Genomic DNA, 15,019 nt, shown 5'->3' with positions numbered 1-15,019 from the left:
GATGACAGAGAGAAGTAATGGCTGCGCTGGCTAAACGCGCTGACTCCGGTGAGGTAAGAGGGTTTTTCAAAAGCAGCAAGTTCCAAAGTCTGTGTTGCCCACACGCACTGAAGTTGTAAGCACGTTTATAAAACTAAGCAAGTTCTTGAGCTCAAAGTTAATTCTTGTAGACAATTGAAACACCACAAAAAGTAGGTTGGTCGCCTCATATACTCCACTCGTTGCACAATTATGTTAGAATACAGAAACGAAGAGGCAGGAATCCTTGTAGAGAATCCAAAGTAATGTATTTGAAAATAGGACAAGTCCAATAAAGGCCCACGAAGTGTAGGCAGGAGCCGCAGACCCAGCTACCATTCAGCTGAGAAGACCAGGTCGAACGCTCAGCTGAACAAGCATTTGCAATGCAATAGGTCTCGCAGTTGTTAAGAGTTTGAGCTATTGGCACTGTAAATGGCAATGCTTTTTATTTATGTGTGGGTTTTTAAAACATAAATAAAAGGCATTGTCATTTAACAATGCCAATAGCTCAAACTCGTATAAATGCGAGACCTATTGCATTGCAAATGCTTGTTATTATGTGTTGTGTCTTAATTATTTACTGAAATTGTGTTTTTAAATGCTTTACATACCTGCCTTTGAAGTTAAGCCGGTCTGCTCGCAGCCACGTTACCAAGGGTTGAGCATAGGAATAGTTTTCTAAGGCTTTGCCGAGTCCTACCATGTGTTAGTGGCCTTATTGCCAGTGGCAGACCTACATTTGCCCCTACCAATAACCCACTTTCCAACACATGCTATTTAATTGTAAAATATCATGTTACCAAACAACATTCCTTTAAAGCAAGGCCTATTAACATTGTCAATGCTAGTTAAGATTTTTCGTGGCCTGAAATAAGAATGTGCATCATCAGAGACTAAGGTTTTGCTACTAAAAGATCAGTGCTTCTTAGGGTGACCAGATTTTGAAAAACAAATACAGACAGGGACATTCCACACACATGGGTACTATGCTTCTGCATTAAGGAAAGGACACAGAATGATTTAAACTAAAGCACTCACCACAAAAAAATAAAATAAAAAAATAAGCACAAATCGAGGGTACACGTGTGTAGTAGATGGCATCTATCAGCTCTTTTCACAGTGTGGCCGCCATCCAACCTGCCAAAAGTTGGGCTCCACTGAAATATGTTGAACTTGTCCCAGTGTAATTTTCAGACACCTGGACACATTCATTAGCATCTGAACATAATCTGCTTTTGTTCGAAGCAGCAACATGCACACAGCGAGGGGCCTTTGTTTTTTTATTCCAGGTAGACCAAAAACAAAGGCAGAAGTTGGCCATCAGGCCTCCTTTTGATTGAGTAACCTGACTGGTAGCGATCTGGAGCCTCACACCTAGATGCAAATGCAATGGAGGGGAAACACAGGCTTACAGATGGCAGATTTACTGGGTTCACGAAGATCTATGCAGCAGGTGCCTTAACCCCGTATGACATTTTGGAATGCAAACATCACAACCTATTAAGAATAACAGATTTACTGCCACCTTTCTCATTGTTGCCAATTTCATTGTGGCAGAGTTTTTAAAAAATGTAAATGTTGTGGCCCAGATTTTGTTTTACCTCACTTTTTTGGCACACTTCGATACAAAATCTAATTTGTTAAATATTGTAATGCACTCAAATATACTTATGACAGACCTGCTAAACATGTGTGAGGTCTTTATACCCTGATCTCACTTCTTGCGATGTCACTGCCTGTGAGGTCATGGGTTGTTATGCCACTTCCTGTGATGCCATATGTTATGTCACGTGCTGTGATGTCATGCGCCATGATGTCACTTGTATGCTCCCTAACCTGGTTAGTACCCCCATTTCTTTTTTTTACGACTTTGCCCTGCCTTAAAAGGACATCTTAAGGCATAACTGTACTTCGATGACGGCGCATGCTGCAAGTCAAACCAGGCATTCATTGTGCGAAAGCTAGATATTACTCCATAACATGTGGGAGATAGAATAGGAGGTTTAAAAAAAAAAAACTTGAAATGTACCCCTTATTCGCCTCCCGTCCTCACACTCTCAATAACACTAAACTACGTACCACCGCCACGCCGCTGTGGTGGGCGTGGAGCAGCACCTGTCAGCAGCAGGTAAGAAAGAGTACACTTACCCCGATATTCGGCACCGCACACCTCTGGTTAGAAGGCTGAAGGAGAAACACGGGACAGGAGTCGTCCACCTAGTGACCCGCGTAGGTCGGCCTGCACGCTGGCCACACGGACAGAATCACGGAGAAATCAGGACCCTACGCAGAAGAGATCTTCGTACACTGACAGACCCAAGTGTCTGAGGTTGAGAGACACCAGTACGAGATGACGCGCCATGATGAAGGTACAGTCCGGATGGCTCCCAGGCAGCGATGCGCGCCTTAGAAAGTGCGGTGCGACTGGCCTTCCTATGCAATATTTAGTATCCCAGCCAGTTCGGCTTTCAGCCAGTTCGTCTTTCTTCGGAGCTACTCGTGCACCAATGGCTTTGCGGTCCTCAGGGCTGGCTCGTCACAGCTCTAGCCCATTGTCCGCCGCTCATTGAAGAAATGACTGGAACCATGCCGCTTTCTGAAAAAAAAAGAAGGCACCCAAGGGCCGGGGCCGGAGAACCAACAACAACCGGCAGAGCACCGCGACCAGTCTGCCCCCAGAGGTGAGGCGGCGAGGAATGGGGGTGGGGGGCAGAAGTTGCGCTCTTGCCTGAGCTCCGTCTGCGGGAGGGCTGGTTTGTGGGGGCAGGTATCCAGACGTTCTTGTGTTAAAGAGGAAGCGGGAATCACGGGACTGTGGAGGGGACCATGGGGTTAATGGCAATCGAAAGTGAAAATTCATGCTGGCTTGTGAGGGAAGGGGGACAGGAGATGTGCACGCCGCGTGGCTGTAAGCGCGTACACCAACTCAAATCCGCCAAAAGCCTGCGCGTGCACATCTCCTGTCCCACTTCCGAGGCAAGTCAGCAACAATAGATCTCGCTGGCGACAGCAGCGCTTTGCGCTGCGTTCGCCAGGCGAGACCTAAAAACAGCTGCAACCACGGTAACTGAATACACAACATAACAGTTGAAGGAATACAAGTGTCCAAATTAAGGAATATATATATATATATATATATATATATATATATATATATATACACACACACACAATTAAACACATTACTAAATGCCTTAATATTTAAAATAGATCGAAACCCACAATACAACACCCATCCTGACCCTCAATTTAAGGGTTCCCGTAGTAAATTATCAATTCTAGTACTGCCGCCAAGACAGAAAATGGCGGCGAAACGTAAAAAAAATCTTACTTCACAATTACAACAAAACAGAGAAACGACAAATTGTGTGACAGCACAGTCTTTTAAATCGTCCGGAAATATGCCAAAAACACAGACACTAGAACGTGAAAATGTTTCGCTCTAAGGTTCCCCTGGGGTATTCAGAAGAGAAGAGTCAAACGTTCTTGCTCAATGGTTTTTACACATATCAGCGGTTTCTACACAACACGCCAACTGGTATTGAACGGCAAATATAAATTGAAATGTTATGTTAACTTAATTAGTACGATACAGCGGGAATAAACCCGCTATCTCAGACACGGAACCAGAGGTACTTCAGATTGTCGAAGCCTGGGTTGACGTCATGTCCGCTGGAGTATGGCCATATTCGCTCCCGCTTGCCTTCATGGACCCATGTGTACATCTCTCTCTTCTGCCTCTAGCCTGAAAAAAGTGTAACATTCCTCTAGCTGCCCCGTCCTTGCCTAAAACTGTAATAAATTACGAGCAATGTCCAGCGAAGAGAGCTACCTGGCTATCCTGCGTTACTTGACGGACCACAAGCAGCCGTATGCGCCTGGTACCACGGGTAATGCCAAACGTAAAATACGCAAGGCAGCTGCTTGCTACGTCGCTCGGGGGAACACACTCTACTATCAGCGACGACTACGCGGACGTCAGTGCTTCTGCGAGTTGGAGGTGGTGCTGCCGCGTGAACGCCGATTGAGCCTGATCTGTGCAGCCCACCAACCTGTATCAGAAGCCCGACATCGAACTCGCCTGCAAACCTGGCAGCAACTTTCCCAGCGATATTGGTGGAGAGGTACGTACCCGCCAGTAGGAAGAAGGCGCTCTCATCACAGTTCATCTCTACTATAGTGTGAAGACTCGCACTCTCGCGGGTTTCTGATACTGTTTTTGTTATAGCAATTCCCGAGATGGCACTACTTCCCGTAATAGAGAATACTACGAATGCACCCCTACCCTAAAAGTATAACTGAATCAGGTCCAAAAAACAGTGTTGGGGAACTAAGTAGGGCAGTGATCTTAAGGCATGAGACTCCTACATATTGTAACAAGCATTGGCATTGCCAATAGATCTCGCTTTTGGGACTTTCTAAGTATTTAGTTATGCAGCACAATATCCTTGGTGCAACCACATCAACTGTTGCGTGGCTAAACACTTATAAGGTCCCAAAGGCGAGACCTATTGGCTATGCCAATGCTTGGTGTGGTTGTGTGTGTGGTTGTGTGTGGTTGTGTGTGTATGTGGTTGTGTTTGTGGTTTTGTGTGTGTGGTTTTGTGTTTGTGGTTGTGTGTGTGACAGTAATACTAAAAGCATCTCAAAATAAAGGAACACAAACATCGAGTTTGTGGAAAGAGAAAGCACGTCGTAAGTCAAATGGGCACAGCAAAGCATTCAGCAAAACACAAATGTCCCTATCAGAAAAGGCCTACGGGGTTGTCCTCAGCCAAGTGTTGGCTGAGGACAACCCCGTAGGCCTTTTCTGATAGGGACATTTGTGTTTTGCTGAATATTGATACCCCGTCCCTTTGTGTGTGTCACATTGGGGTAACTCCCTTGTTATTTTTGATCACAGCAAAGCATTAACACAACAACAAAACAAACAAGATCACTTAGCAAAGACTAAGTGCTGATAATGGATACACACAGCCCATCATCTTAAGAGTTCGATTGCAGCCAATGTGCACTCAAACCTGCCCCCTCCTTGTGAGTTGCACCCCATATTTCATGAGTTGTAACTGCTACACCCACCATAGCGCTTTGAGATCTAAAGCGCTACATAGGTCTAATCGATTAACCAGTCGCCAACATGTTGTGCTTTTAAAGAGAATGTGCCAAATGTTTCCAGCTTCCTCATCATGTCCTCATGAAAGCGCCAACGAAAGGACTCCCTGAATGGTGCAAAGGACATGAAGCAGCCGCTGCGATCAGAAATAAACACTGTGAACGTTGTCCAGTTTCACAGTAACATTTCCTTAATGTTCTTTAAGTCACAAAACAGTAATACTAAAAGCATCTCAAAATAAAGGAACACAAACATCGAGTTTGTGGAAAGAAAAAGCACATTGTAAGTCAAACGGGCGCAGCAAAGCATTAACACAACATGTTCTTTGAACGAGAACATCAAAGGGGCGCTGCGAAAGTGATCGCGGGCGCTAAATGAGCATGACGAGGTTTGCCAGCCTCTGCTCCTAAGCGCGCGCCCGCGCACATGCACTGTAGCTCTAGGCTGGCCATGGTAGCATTTTTTGAGCTCTCACAAAAAGTCTTGCCAGACCCACGCATGCGCTGGGTCAGGCGAGACCTAAAAACTCATATAGTCCTAGCAACAAATCCTATATTTTGATTTACACATCTGAATTATATATTGTTAATGTATAATCTGTACATACGATGTAAAGCGCTCTGACACTATACTGGGATGAGTAGTAATAGAAAAAATAAATTAAATTCGTGATTTTTAGGTTTTGTGTACATACTAGTGTAGACCAATACATCTGACAGTGCATGCCTATCTCCTTATACAGGGATTGAACAAAGTCAAAAGCTTGCCTCCAAACCAAAGTTTATCTGAAGTACTTGTGAAGTAAATGCTGTGTGTCTTTGTTCCTTTCCATTGCATTGGCATCTAGGTGTGAGGCTCAGATAGCTCCTAGCCAGGATCATAGTGGAAAGAAAGGAGAACCGAAGGCCCCTTTTATTCAACTTTTGTCTTGAGCCCAGCTGTAGGTGAAAATAAAAAAGCCCCTTGCTGTCTGCACATTGATGCTTGAAACAGAAAGCACACAATGTGCAGGCACTAACAAATCTGTCCCGTTGTCGGAAACTTACACTTGGACAAGTTCACCATCTTTAAGTGGGACCCAATTTAGTGGCAGGGGCGACAGCGTCCACACTGTTAAAATAGTGGGTGTACTCCATGTACCCCCAACTAGTTAACTGAGATTTATTGCTGCTTATACAAGGAGTGTTTCACAGGCCAAGGCCCTGTTTTTCCTCAACCGTCACCCCACCATTTCGTCCTCACTGTTGGTGGGAAAAATCTCTGTAAGAATAACAAAGGAGCAGGCTGACAATACAATGTGGTTTAATGCAGTAATCAGCTAGGGAGATCAGCCAGGCTCAGCCGAGACCGGAATCTGATGTCCAACGAACAGTTCAAAAGCAGTGGCTTATATATAGGGCTCCCGGTTTTATAGTATTAATTTTTTTGACATTTCCGTCTGTATTTATCCATATTTATTTTTTGTCAACTTTATCTGTATTTATCCATATTTATTATAGGTTTTGTGAAAAAGCTGAAACTGGTATATTTCCACATTTACCTGCTTGAATGCCTGCCAGGTTTCAGTGATGTGTGCACTTGCAGAAGATAAATCAATGCACTTATAGGAAAATATGCACATTTCAGTCTCAGCCTTGTGCATATCTACTGCTCTTTAATCCTCTTTACTGTAATTCCTTATTTTTTTAACCCCCTGATCTATCATTCCACACAGTTATTCGCCTGGCAGTGTTGGTAAAATATATTTAGAATCAATCAAAAAGCACCCAATTTCCGTTTTTATCCACATTTAGAAATAAATACAGACAAGAAAATAAATGGTTTTCTGTCTGTATTTATCTGTAAAAATCAGTAAAAACAGAAAACAGGGAGCCTTACTTATATACTCTAAAACCACAAGAGAAAAAAGTTACAAGCATAGGATTTACGTCACAAATGAGTAGATTGAAATCAGCAGATACAATTTCCTGAAAACAAAGCACATATAGATATGGGCCACATGGCCCTCGCATCTCATATTGGCGGAAACCTCCTCTGTGGTTTTTCTATTCTCAGACTTTAACCGTTAACAACGTTTTACATACATCTATTTCTCTGCGCTTATCTGACCTCTGGCCTGTGGTTTCATCCATCATGCCTAGCATCGTGTAAGTGTGACGTGGTTTTCAACTGAAGCGACTTATGAGCAGTGGCAAGGCTTGAACCTGGGCCAGTCCAACCTGTGCGTGTGCTCATTCTGTGTACATTGCATTAGTAACATGATTACAAAAGACATGATTGACACCTTTCAGCTTGTCACTAGCAGATGGACTTGTGGTTTTTGTAGTTCCACCGTTTAAAACACTACTGGTTTCCCGAGTCTGGAAGAAGATATGATCTGCGCTTCATGCAGTAGCTTATCTTTGTCACCGCAGGCCATTTCCTGACCTTTCAACGAACTCTGTGACCTGATAAGTTCAGCTGAACTCATTGTCCTTTCTAACATGATATTTTCTGACCTATTCCTCGTGCTGTATTTCTACTGAGGCCTAAAGCTGCTTTTAACTTTAAACTTCTGCATAAAGCTTGAAGGCCTTTACTCTGTGTGTGTTTTGTACAAAATGTATCCTATTTTCCTAATATCATCACCTAGGGGTTGAGGGGGGTGTGTGTGTGTGGGGCGGGGAATTCCTTCTGCAGGCCCACAGTCCTACAGGGCACATCCTATCAGCCCAATTTCAGTGAGATATGTGCAGGGCCACTGTAATGATGCAGCATAATTCGACACATTTTTTGAGACTATTGCTTAATTATTTTGTCATTTTTACTCATGATAATAGTGTCTGGGCAAATTGTAACAACCCAATAGAGAAAAAGCAACCGAAAGATGACCCATTAACCTTTGCAACGGGTCTTCCATTCCACACAAACCCAAGTCGCAATGCGCCAGATCATTAATTATATGAAAAAAGCGGTGTCAGCGAAATCTGATAATACATGTGGCGCTGGATATAGGAGACTCAGGCCCATCATCACATTGTGCATGGGGTGGGGGCATCAATTTGCTTATGCCACTGTGCTCACCAACTTTCTAAACCAAATTAGGGAGTGTGGAGGGGCTTGAGGGGAAAAAATAGGAAAAATTATAGCGGGAGATAAAGTCATGGCTTGTGACATCTACCAGTCTTTGAAAAGGTAATACATCCAACAAGCCTTACATTTTGCATTAACAGAAACTTTCTGTTTTCATCCAACTGACTACAATCAAAATACTCCAACTTTCTATCTTGCTCTTTGATCTTGGTACCTGACTGGTTTGTGTACTATGCTTTATAGGCTGGCTGTTCATACTCTCACCTATTCCTGCCAGGTTTGTTGCATTTCCCACATTCAAGTGAGTTTACCCCAGTCTGCAACCTTTTTTAAGGAATTGCCCAGTCATGCACCTTGACTACCTGGACTATCACCAAAATTGCTAATCTTGAACCTAGTGGTGTTAATGCACATTTAAAACTGATTCATTGCATTACCCAAATCAAATTGTTGTTTTTTACTCTCTTGGATACCCTTCACATTGTTATTTATGCAATTTTATATAGTTTGTACATTAGCAGAGGTGTTGGAGCGCTTTACATTAGAGAGAGTAATTTTACATGAGAAGTTTTCGAGTAACAAGGCTGCAGGGGACGAAACTTACGGTTACTCAGGGTGAGAGTTAAGTATTTACAAAAATATATATTACAGGTAACATGTTTAACAGGTTACATAGAGAAATAATACATATTTACAGAGATAAATACAAGTTGTTATACGCCATAGTTTATAAACTTAGATATAAGTAGACTTGTGTTCCATCAGGTTACAGAGTAATGGTTCATTCAAGGGTTGAGACAGTCAGGGTCATGTCATTAGGGCCAGGGCATACGCCTGGTGGGAGCTTGAAGAGGAGTGCTACTGTGAAAAATGTCTTTGGAAGAGAAGAATTTTGAGGTCCGGTTTGAAGAATCAGAAAGAGGTGGTGGTGCGCAGGTTAGAAGGCAGCGAGTTCCAAATTCTAGCTGCATTCCCTGAGAATGATTGCACCATAAGACTTTCTCTTTTGAAGGTTGGAGGTTCAAGCAGCAGATTCTCAGCATTTCGTGAGGGTCCAGAGCTACCTGATAACTTGAATTTGTTGCTAGGTACCGAGGGGTAGAGGTGTGAATGGTTTATAGGTGATGCAAGCAGTCTTATTAATGGTCCTGACTTCAATAGGAAGTCAGCGAAGAGTTGTCAACAAAGGAGTGATATGGTCCTTTCTTTTGGCCCCATAGACAAAGCGCGCAGCTGAGTGAAGGATAGATTGTAAATGGGATAAGTGGGTCATGCAAGAAGAGAATTGCAGTACTCCAGTCAGGAGAGTACCAAAGATTGGACAAGAGTTTTCAGATCCTGTTCAGAAATGTAATGTCAAACTCCAGAGAAGTCATAGTTGGAAACGTGCATTCTTGGCCACAGTGGTGATTTGGGATTTGAGGATGAGTCTTTTGTCTAGGATGACATCTAGGGATTTGGCAGTGTCAACCATGGTGCTTTTGCTGTTGAGGATGTTTAGATTATTCATTCAAGATTGAACAGGAGGTGGAAATTTTGAGGTAGAGAGAAGAAGGAATTCAGTTTTAGAGGGATTAAGTTTTAGGTGACGAGATGACATACATTCTTGGATGGACTAATGGGTGGTGGTGAGAAACAAGATGTCATTTGCGGAGGATATCTTCAGGCAGAGTTGGGTGTCATCCGCATATAGGTGGTAAATGATCCTATCTTCTTTTAATAGGGCTCCAAGCTGTTCAATGTAGAGATTAAATAGAGTCTGAGCAAGGATAGAGCCTCAAGGAACACCTTGATCTACATCCCTTTTAATTTAGGCAGTTCTCAATGGCAACCATCTGAGATCTCCCCTTAAAGTAAGATTCAAACCATTTGAGAACTTCTCCTTCAATTCCCATTCCATATTTTAATGTGTTCAGAAGTATGTGATGGTTAACAGTGTCGAAGGCTGAAGAGGGGTCGAGAAGTAGCAGGAGGCAGGGGCTGCCCGAGTCGTAGGACTTGAAGGGCATCGCCGACAACCTGTAACAATGCAGTTTCAGTGCTGCAGACTTGACTGAATCTGGATTGAAATTTGTCAAGAAGATTATTGTCCTTTATGTGTTGTTTGAGTTTTTCCCCTACACATTGTTCAGTGATTTTGGTATGGAAAGGGAGGTTGGTGATGGGGAGGCAGTTGAGGTTAGCTATGTCAGCTGAGAGTTTCTTAAGTAGTGGGGTCACATGACCAGATTTGAGGCCAGCAGGAAAGGACCCTTGGCTGAGAAAGAGGTTAATCCGATGTGTTCATTACGGGAGTGTGTGTGTAAACAGGTCTATTGCAATGTCGCTTGGGATAGGGTCTAAAGAGTGGTTAGAAGGTTTGGTTTTCAGGATGTTTTTGAGGAGAGCATCTTCAGTGATGATATCAAATGTATAACAAGAGCCTTTAGATTTGCTTACCTCATGTGGGGTTGGATGTGTATCGTGATAAAGGAGCGATTTTGACTTTAGTATCAAAGAATTGTACAAATTATTCTGCTTTCTTGAGTAGGTCGTCAAATTTGATGGTACGGGAGGTCGGAGGTTTGTGGTGATTTTGATTAGGTTAAAGAGTTTCTTTGGCCTGTTCTTAGGGGAATCGAGAGAAATTCTAAAATGATTACATGTTTCGCTAAAGTTATGTTTGTGGTACCGTGATCTTGCAGTTCGGAGTTGGGAAAGATTAATAACAGATGGTGACTGTCCATTTTTTTTTCTCCAGGATTCTTAGACGTTTCCTTTCTTCATAGACTGATTTTTGAAGTATGGGGCAGAGGGTGTGAGTCTTTTGTTCTTGCTTTTGTAGAGGAGCAACATTGTTTTACTAGCCTATCTTGTTAAACAGCAAGTGGTCAGGTTGTTGACGTCCGAGTAGTTAGGGTTGATGTTATGTAGTACTTCTTTTGTTGTGTATCTGAGATGGTTAAAGTTGATGTTCTTAGTGTTGTGAAACCAGGTAGTTGCCCTTTTTGGTTGGCCTAGGTTTGCCATATGAGAGGTGAAATAAGAAAGGGATGAGGGAATGGTCTGAACAGTCTACTAGAATAGGATCGGCTGTTGTGAGCAGGTCATCTTTGGGAATATTAAGGTAAGTCTTGGAGCATCTGGAGTGTGTTGGTTTAGAGTTGTGTTGTGTGCGATCATTTTCGGAGAGAAATATGGAAAGCTGGATGGCAACCGAGTCTTCCAAGGAACCCCAGTAAAGGTTAAAGTCTCCTAGGAGAATCAGTTTATCACTTTGTGAAGATTGATCACTTGCAAAGTCAATGAATTTCTCAGTGTAGGCATTGTTGTTGCCAGGTGGATGATATTGTTAATCCTGATGGGGCAGTTTTGCTTGACATGGTGTTCCAGAGTCGGGCATTCAAATGCAGAGAAGAAGCTACTAAGAAGTTCCCTGTTCTGAAGTGTGTTTTTTAAGATGGCGGCAACGCCTCCCCCTACTCTACGTAGCCTATCCCTCTTGATAATGGAATAATTAGAGAGTAGCAGAAGACCGAAAATTGTGAGTGAAATGTCATTGAACAAGGTTTCAATGAGGATTAGTAGGTCAAGGTCGTGGCAAGTGATTGTATCAGCGTTTTTGAACTTGTGTTTTGTTGCAGATTTGAAGTTGTGAAGCATACAACATAGCTCTGTGATAATTGTTTTGGTGTAAGGGGTGTCGGGATTTTTGGTGGTGTTAGGAATAATGGTTATGTAAGCCAAAGCCTGATTTGTAGGTGTTTGGAACAAGTCAAGGAGATGGTGAGAATAGTGTAATGTTATGTATTGTCTGAAGAGGGTATAGATACAGTGCATTGTTTAGTGTTTTCTGGAGAGGAAATGGTGTAGGAAGTGGGGGTGTTCTAACTAGCAATTCATTTAGCGATATCACTTTGGGAGAGGTTGTGCACAGCTCTTGTGGGGCATGGGAGAAGAGTACTCCTTGGGATTAAATGTTTGTGGTATTGTATTCTTGTCAAGGAGAGTTTGGAGTCCGTCTGACTCCCTGGCAAGGATAGAAATCCAATTGCTACTTTTAGAGCGTGAAGGAGAGGGCATGGGCAGGGACTCACTGAGTCTGAAAAATTATGCTCAGAGCACGCAGACTACATGGAACAGCTCTACTGTCGCAACTACACCCCGCATATGGCTCGCGCACACACTATAGCAGAGCAGGTAGATTGCTGGCATGGCTGATCTGTCTGGAGCACGCTGCTACCGCAGTTGGGACGTTGAGGACCCCGGCGGGCCAGTTGTTAATCACGCAGCGCGACATACATGTGGCTCTGGCGCAACAATATGCATGGCTGTATCAGTCTCTCAGTAGCTGTGACGCGCGGGACATGGCGTGGTTACTAGATAGTTTTCAGTTGCCCAAAACGACAGGGGATCACGGGGAGCTGCTCAATGAGAAGATCTCGCTGGTGGAGATTGGGGACGCCATAAAATCTTTAGCGTCCGGTAAAGCTCCAGGATGGGACGGGCTACCTGCGGAGTACTACAAGGCATACCGCGACTCACTAGTGCAACAGCTTAGTACTGTGCTCACCACTGCATTGGAAACACAACAGCTTCCCCCTTCTATGCGCGAAGCGCACCTGGTGTCATTGTTGAAGCCTATAAACATCCTCAATGGAGCGCACACCGCTAGCTCCTCCTCCGGGTTGCCCCATGGGAAGCTGGTACATGAAGTTCTTGAGTGGTTCACCCCAGTGGGTGCAAGTAAGTACTTGTTAAACAGATAATCTCTAGACCCGATACATGTCCCGGGTTTTAAAATATCGCCCGAGACATGGCTCGGGTTTCGGGATAACTTCCCTCCTCAGTAGAGAAAATAGTTAGGGGTGGAAGAGAGGGCCGCCAAGCAACCGTCAAGGGCCTCAGTGCCCACACAGGCACGCAGGTGCATCGTCCAGGAGCTCGTCAGCTCAAAGCTCAAGGGAGCCATTTATATAAACATCCGCAATGGAGCGCACACCGCTAGCTCCTCCTCCGGGTTGCCCCATGGGAAGCTGGTACATGAAGTTCTTGAGTGGTTCACCCCAGTGGGTGCAAGTAAGTACTTGTTAAACAGATAATCTCTAGACCCGATACATGTCCCGGGTTTTAAAATATCGCCTGAGACATGGCTCGGGTTTCGGGATAACTTCCCTCCTCAGTAGAGAAAATAGTTAGGGGTGGAAGAGAGTGCCGCCAAGCAACCGTCAAGGGCCTCAGTGCCCACACTTCATTGTTGAAGCCTGGCAAGGATCTGTTGGAGATGGGCTCCTATAGACCCTTGGCTCTGCTCAATACTGATTATAAAATACTCGCGAAGGTGCTAGCAGATAGACTGGCACAGGTCGTCACAGGGATGGTCCACACCGATCAGAATGGCTTTGTGCCAGCACGCAGTACCTCGCTCAACCTGCGTCAGTTCTTTAGGGTGGTAAAGCATGTGACAGGGGAATGGCCAAGGGCGGGGTGCCTTGTACTAGACCTGGAGAAGGCCTTCGATTCCTTGGAATGGGCCTACCTCAGGGCTCGACAAAACCACTCGCCCGCTCGCATTTGCGAGGGAGAATTGATGAGGACGAACTATTTTTAGGTCCTACTCGCCCTTTCTGGCAAGTAGGAAGACAAACTAACTTTTGTCCTCTGTCTTTGAAAACGGAGCAAAAGTGACAAGATAACAAGATTTAAAGCGGTACAAAAGAGGGTGGTGATGGACAGAGCATCCGAACCAACCAAACACTCACACCCAGTGAACAGATCTGGGTTTGATCCATCACCGTTCTTTAGTCCACTCTGCCACCCCAGTTCAGACATGGCCATATGCAAATCAGTCTGACCCTGTGCTCACAAAGGGAATGAGCAATAAAGATGCCTTTAAATCTTGTTATCTTGTCACTTTTGCTCCGTTTTCAGAGACGGAGGTCAAGGGGATTTTCCAAGGGACTAGACCTGCAGGACTAGTACAATTTTTCGGATTTTTCGAGCCCTGTACCTGTTTGCCGTCCTTGAGAAATTTGACTTCGGCCCAACCTTTATCCAACGAACGTATCTTGTCTACACTGGCCCCACCATCAGAGTCAAAGTGGGCCCCTACATCTCAGTCTTTCTCCCTGTGCAGAGGGGCACGCGACAGGGATGTCCTTTGTCCCCACTCCTATTTGCGCTCGCAATGGAGCCACTGGCAGAAGCACTGCGTACCCGGTTGGGGGATGGGGTACCCCTAGGAGATGCCACACACCAGGTGTCGCTATATGCAGATGATTTCCTCATCTACATTAGAGATATTGACCATGTCCCTGCCCAGCTGGCCCCCTTATTGGAAGACTTCGCGAAACTCTCCGGCTTAAGGGTGAATATCGACAAATCCTGCCTCTATCCGTTCGGGGAGGGGCTCCGTGACCCGGGTCTCACCATGAGTGACAAGCAAGTTCAATGGAAGCCTGACACATTCCGCTACCTTGGCATTCAAATCTACCGCCAGTCAGATGACCTTTTTGATGGGAACCTGGGAAGGGCGGTGACTGCCATCAAATCGCAGATGCATTTCTGGAGCACGCTGCCACTGGCTGTGACAGGAAGGGTAGCACTCACTAAAATGGTGATCCTCCTGCGGCTCCTATACTATTTCACAAATCTACCCCTATATGTGCCGGCTTCCTTCTTCACCTCCTTAGAGAAGCAGATTAGGGACTTCATCTCGAGCAGCACCAGACATAGGATGGCGCTGAAAAAGCTGGACCTGCCAACAGACCAAGGTGGGCTGGTGGCCCCCTGCTTTGAGCATTACTACTTGTCCTCTTAACTGCAGTGGATAGC

General features: G+C 44.6%; 1 protein-coding gene across 4 annotated transcripts in view; it reads left to right on the top strand.

Annotated features, from left to right (window-relative positions):
• Positions 1-3,527: 3,527 nt before the first annotated feature.
• The window catches only part of ZBTB11 (zinc finger and BTB domain containing 11), a 2,099,144-nt gene continuing 2,087,652 nt past the window's right edge, over positions 3,528-15,019 (top strand). For all 4 annotated transcript variants that reach the window (XM_085622427.1, XM_085622426.1, XM_085622429.1 and 1 more), the window contains exon 1: positions 3,528-4,145. In XM_085622427.1, the coding sequence (XP_085478553.1) occupies positions 3,833-4,145 (313 nt within the window). In that variant the 5' untranslated portion in view covers positions 3,528-3,832. The remainder of the gene's footprint in view (positions 4,146-15,019) is intronic.

This window comes from Triturus cristatus, chromosome 8 (genome assembly GCF_964204655.1).
Source record: "Triturus cristatus chromosome 8, aTriCri1.1, whole genome shotgun sequence".
Lineage (NCBI taxonomy): Eukaryota > Metazoa > Chordata > Amphibia > Caudata > Salamandridae > Triturus > Triturus cristatus.
The sequence above is the reverse complement of the archived record's forward strand: the minus strand, read 5'-3'. Positions and strand labels throughout refer to the sequence as shown.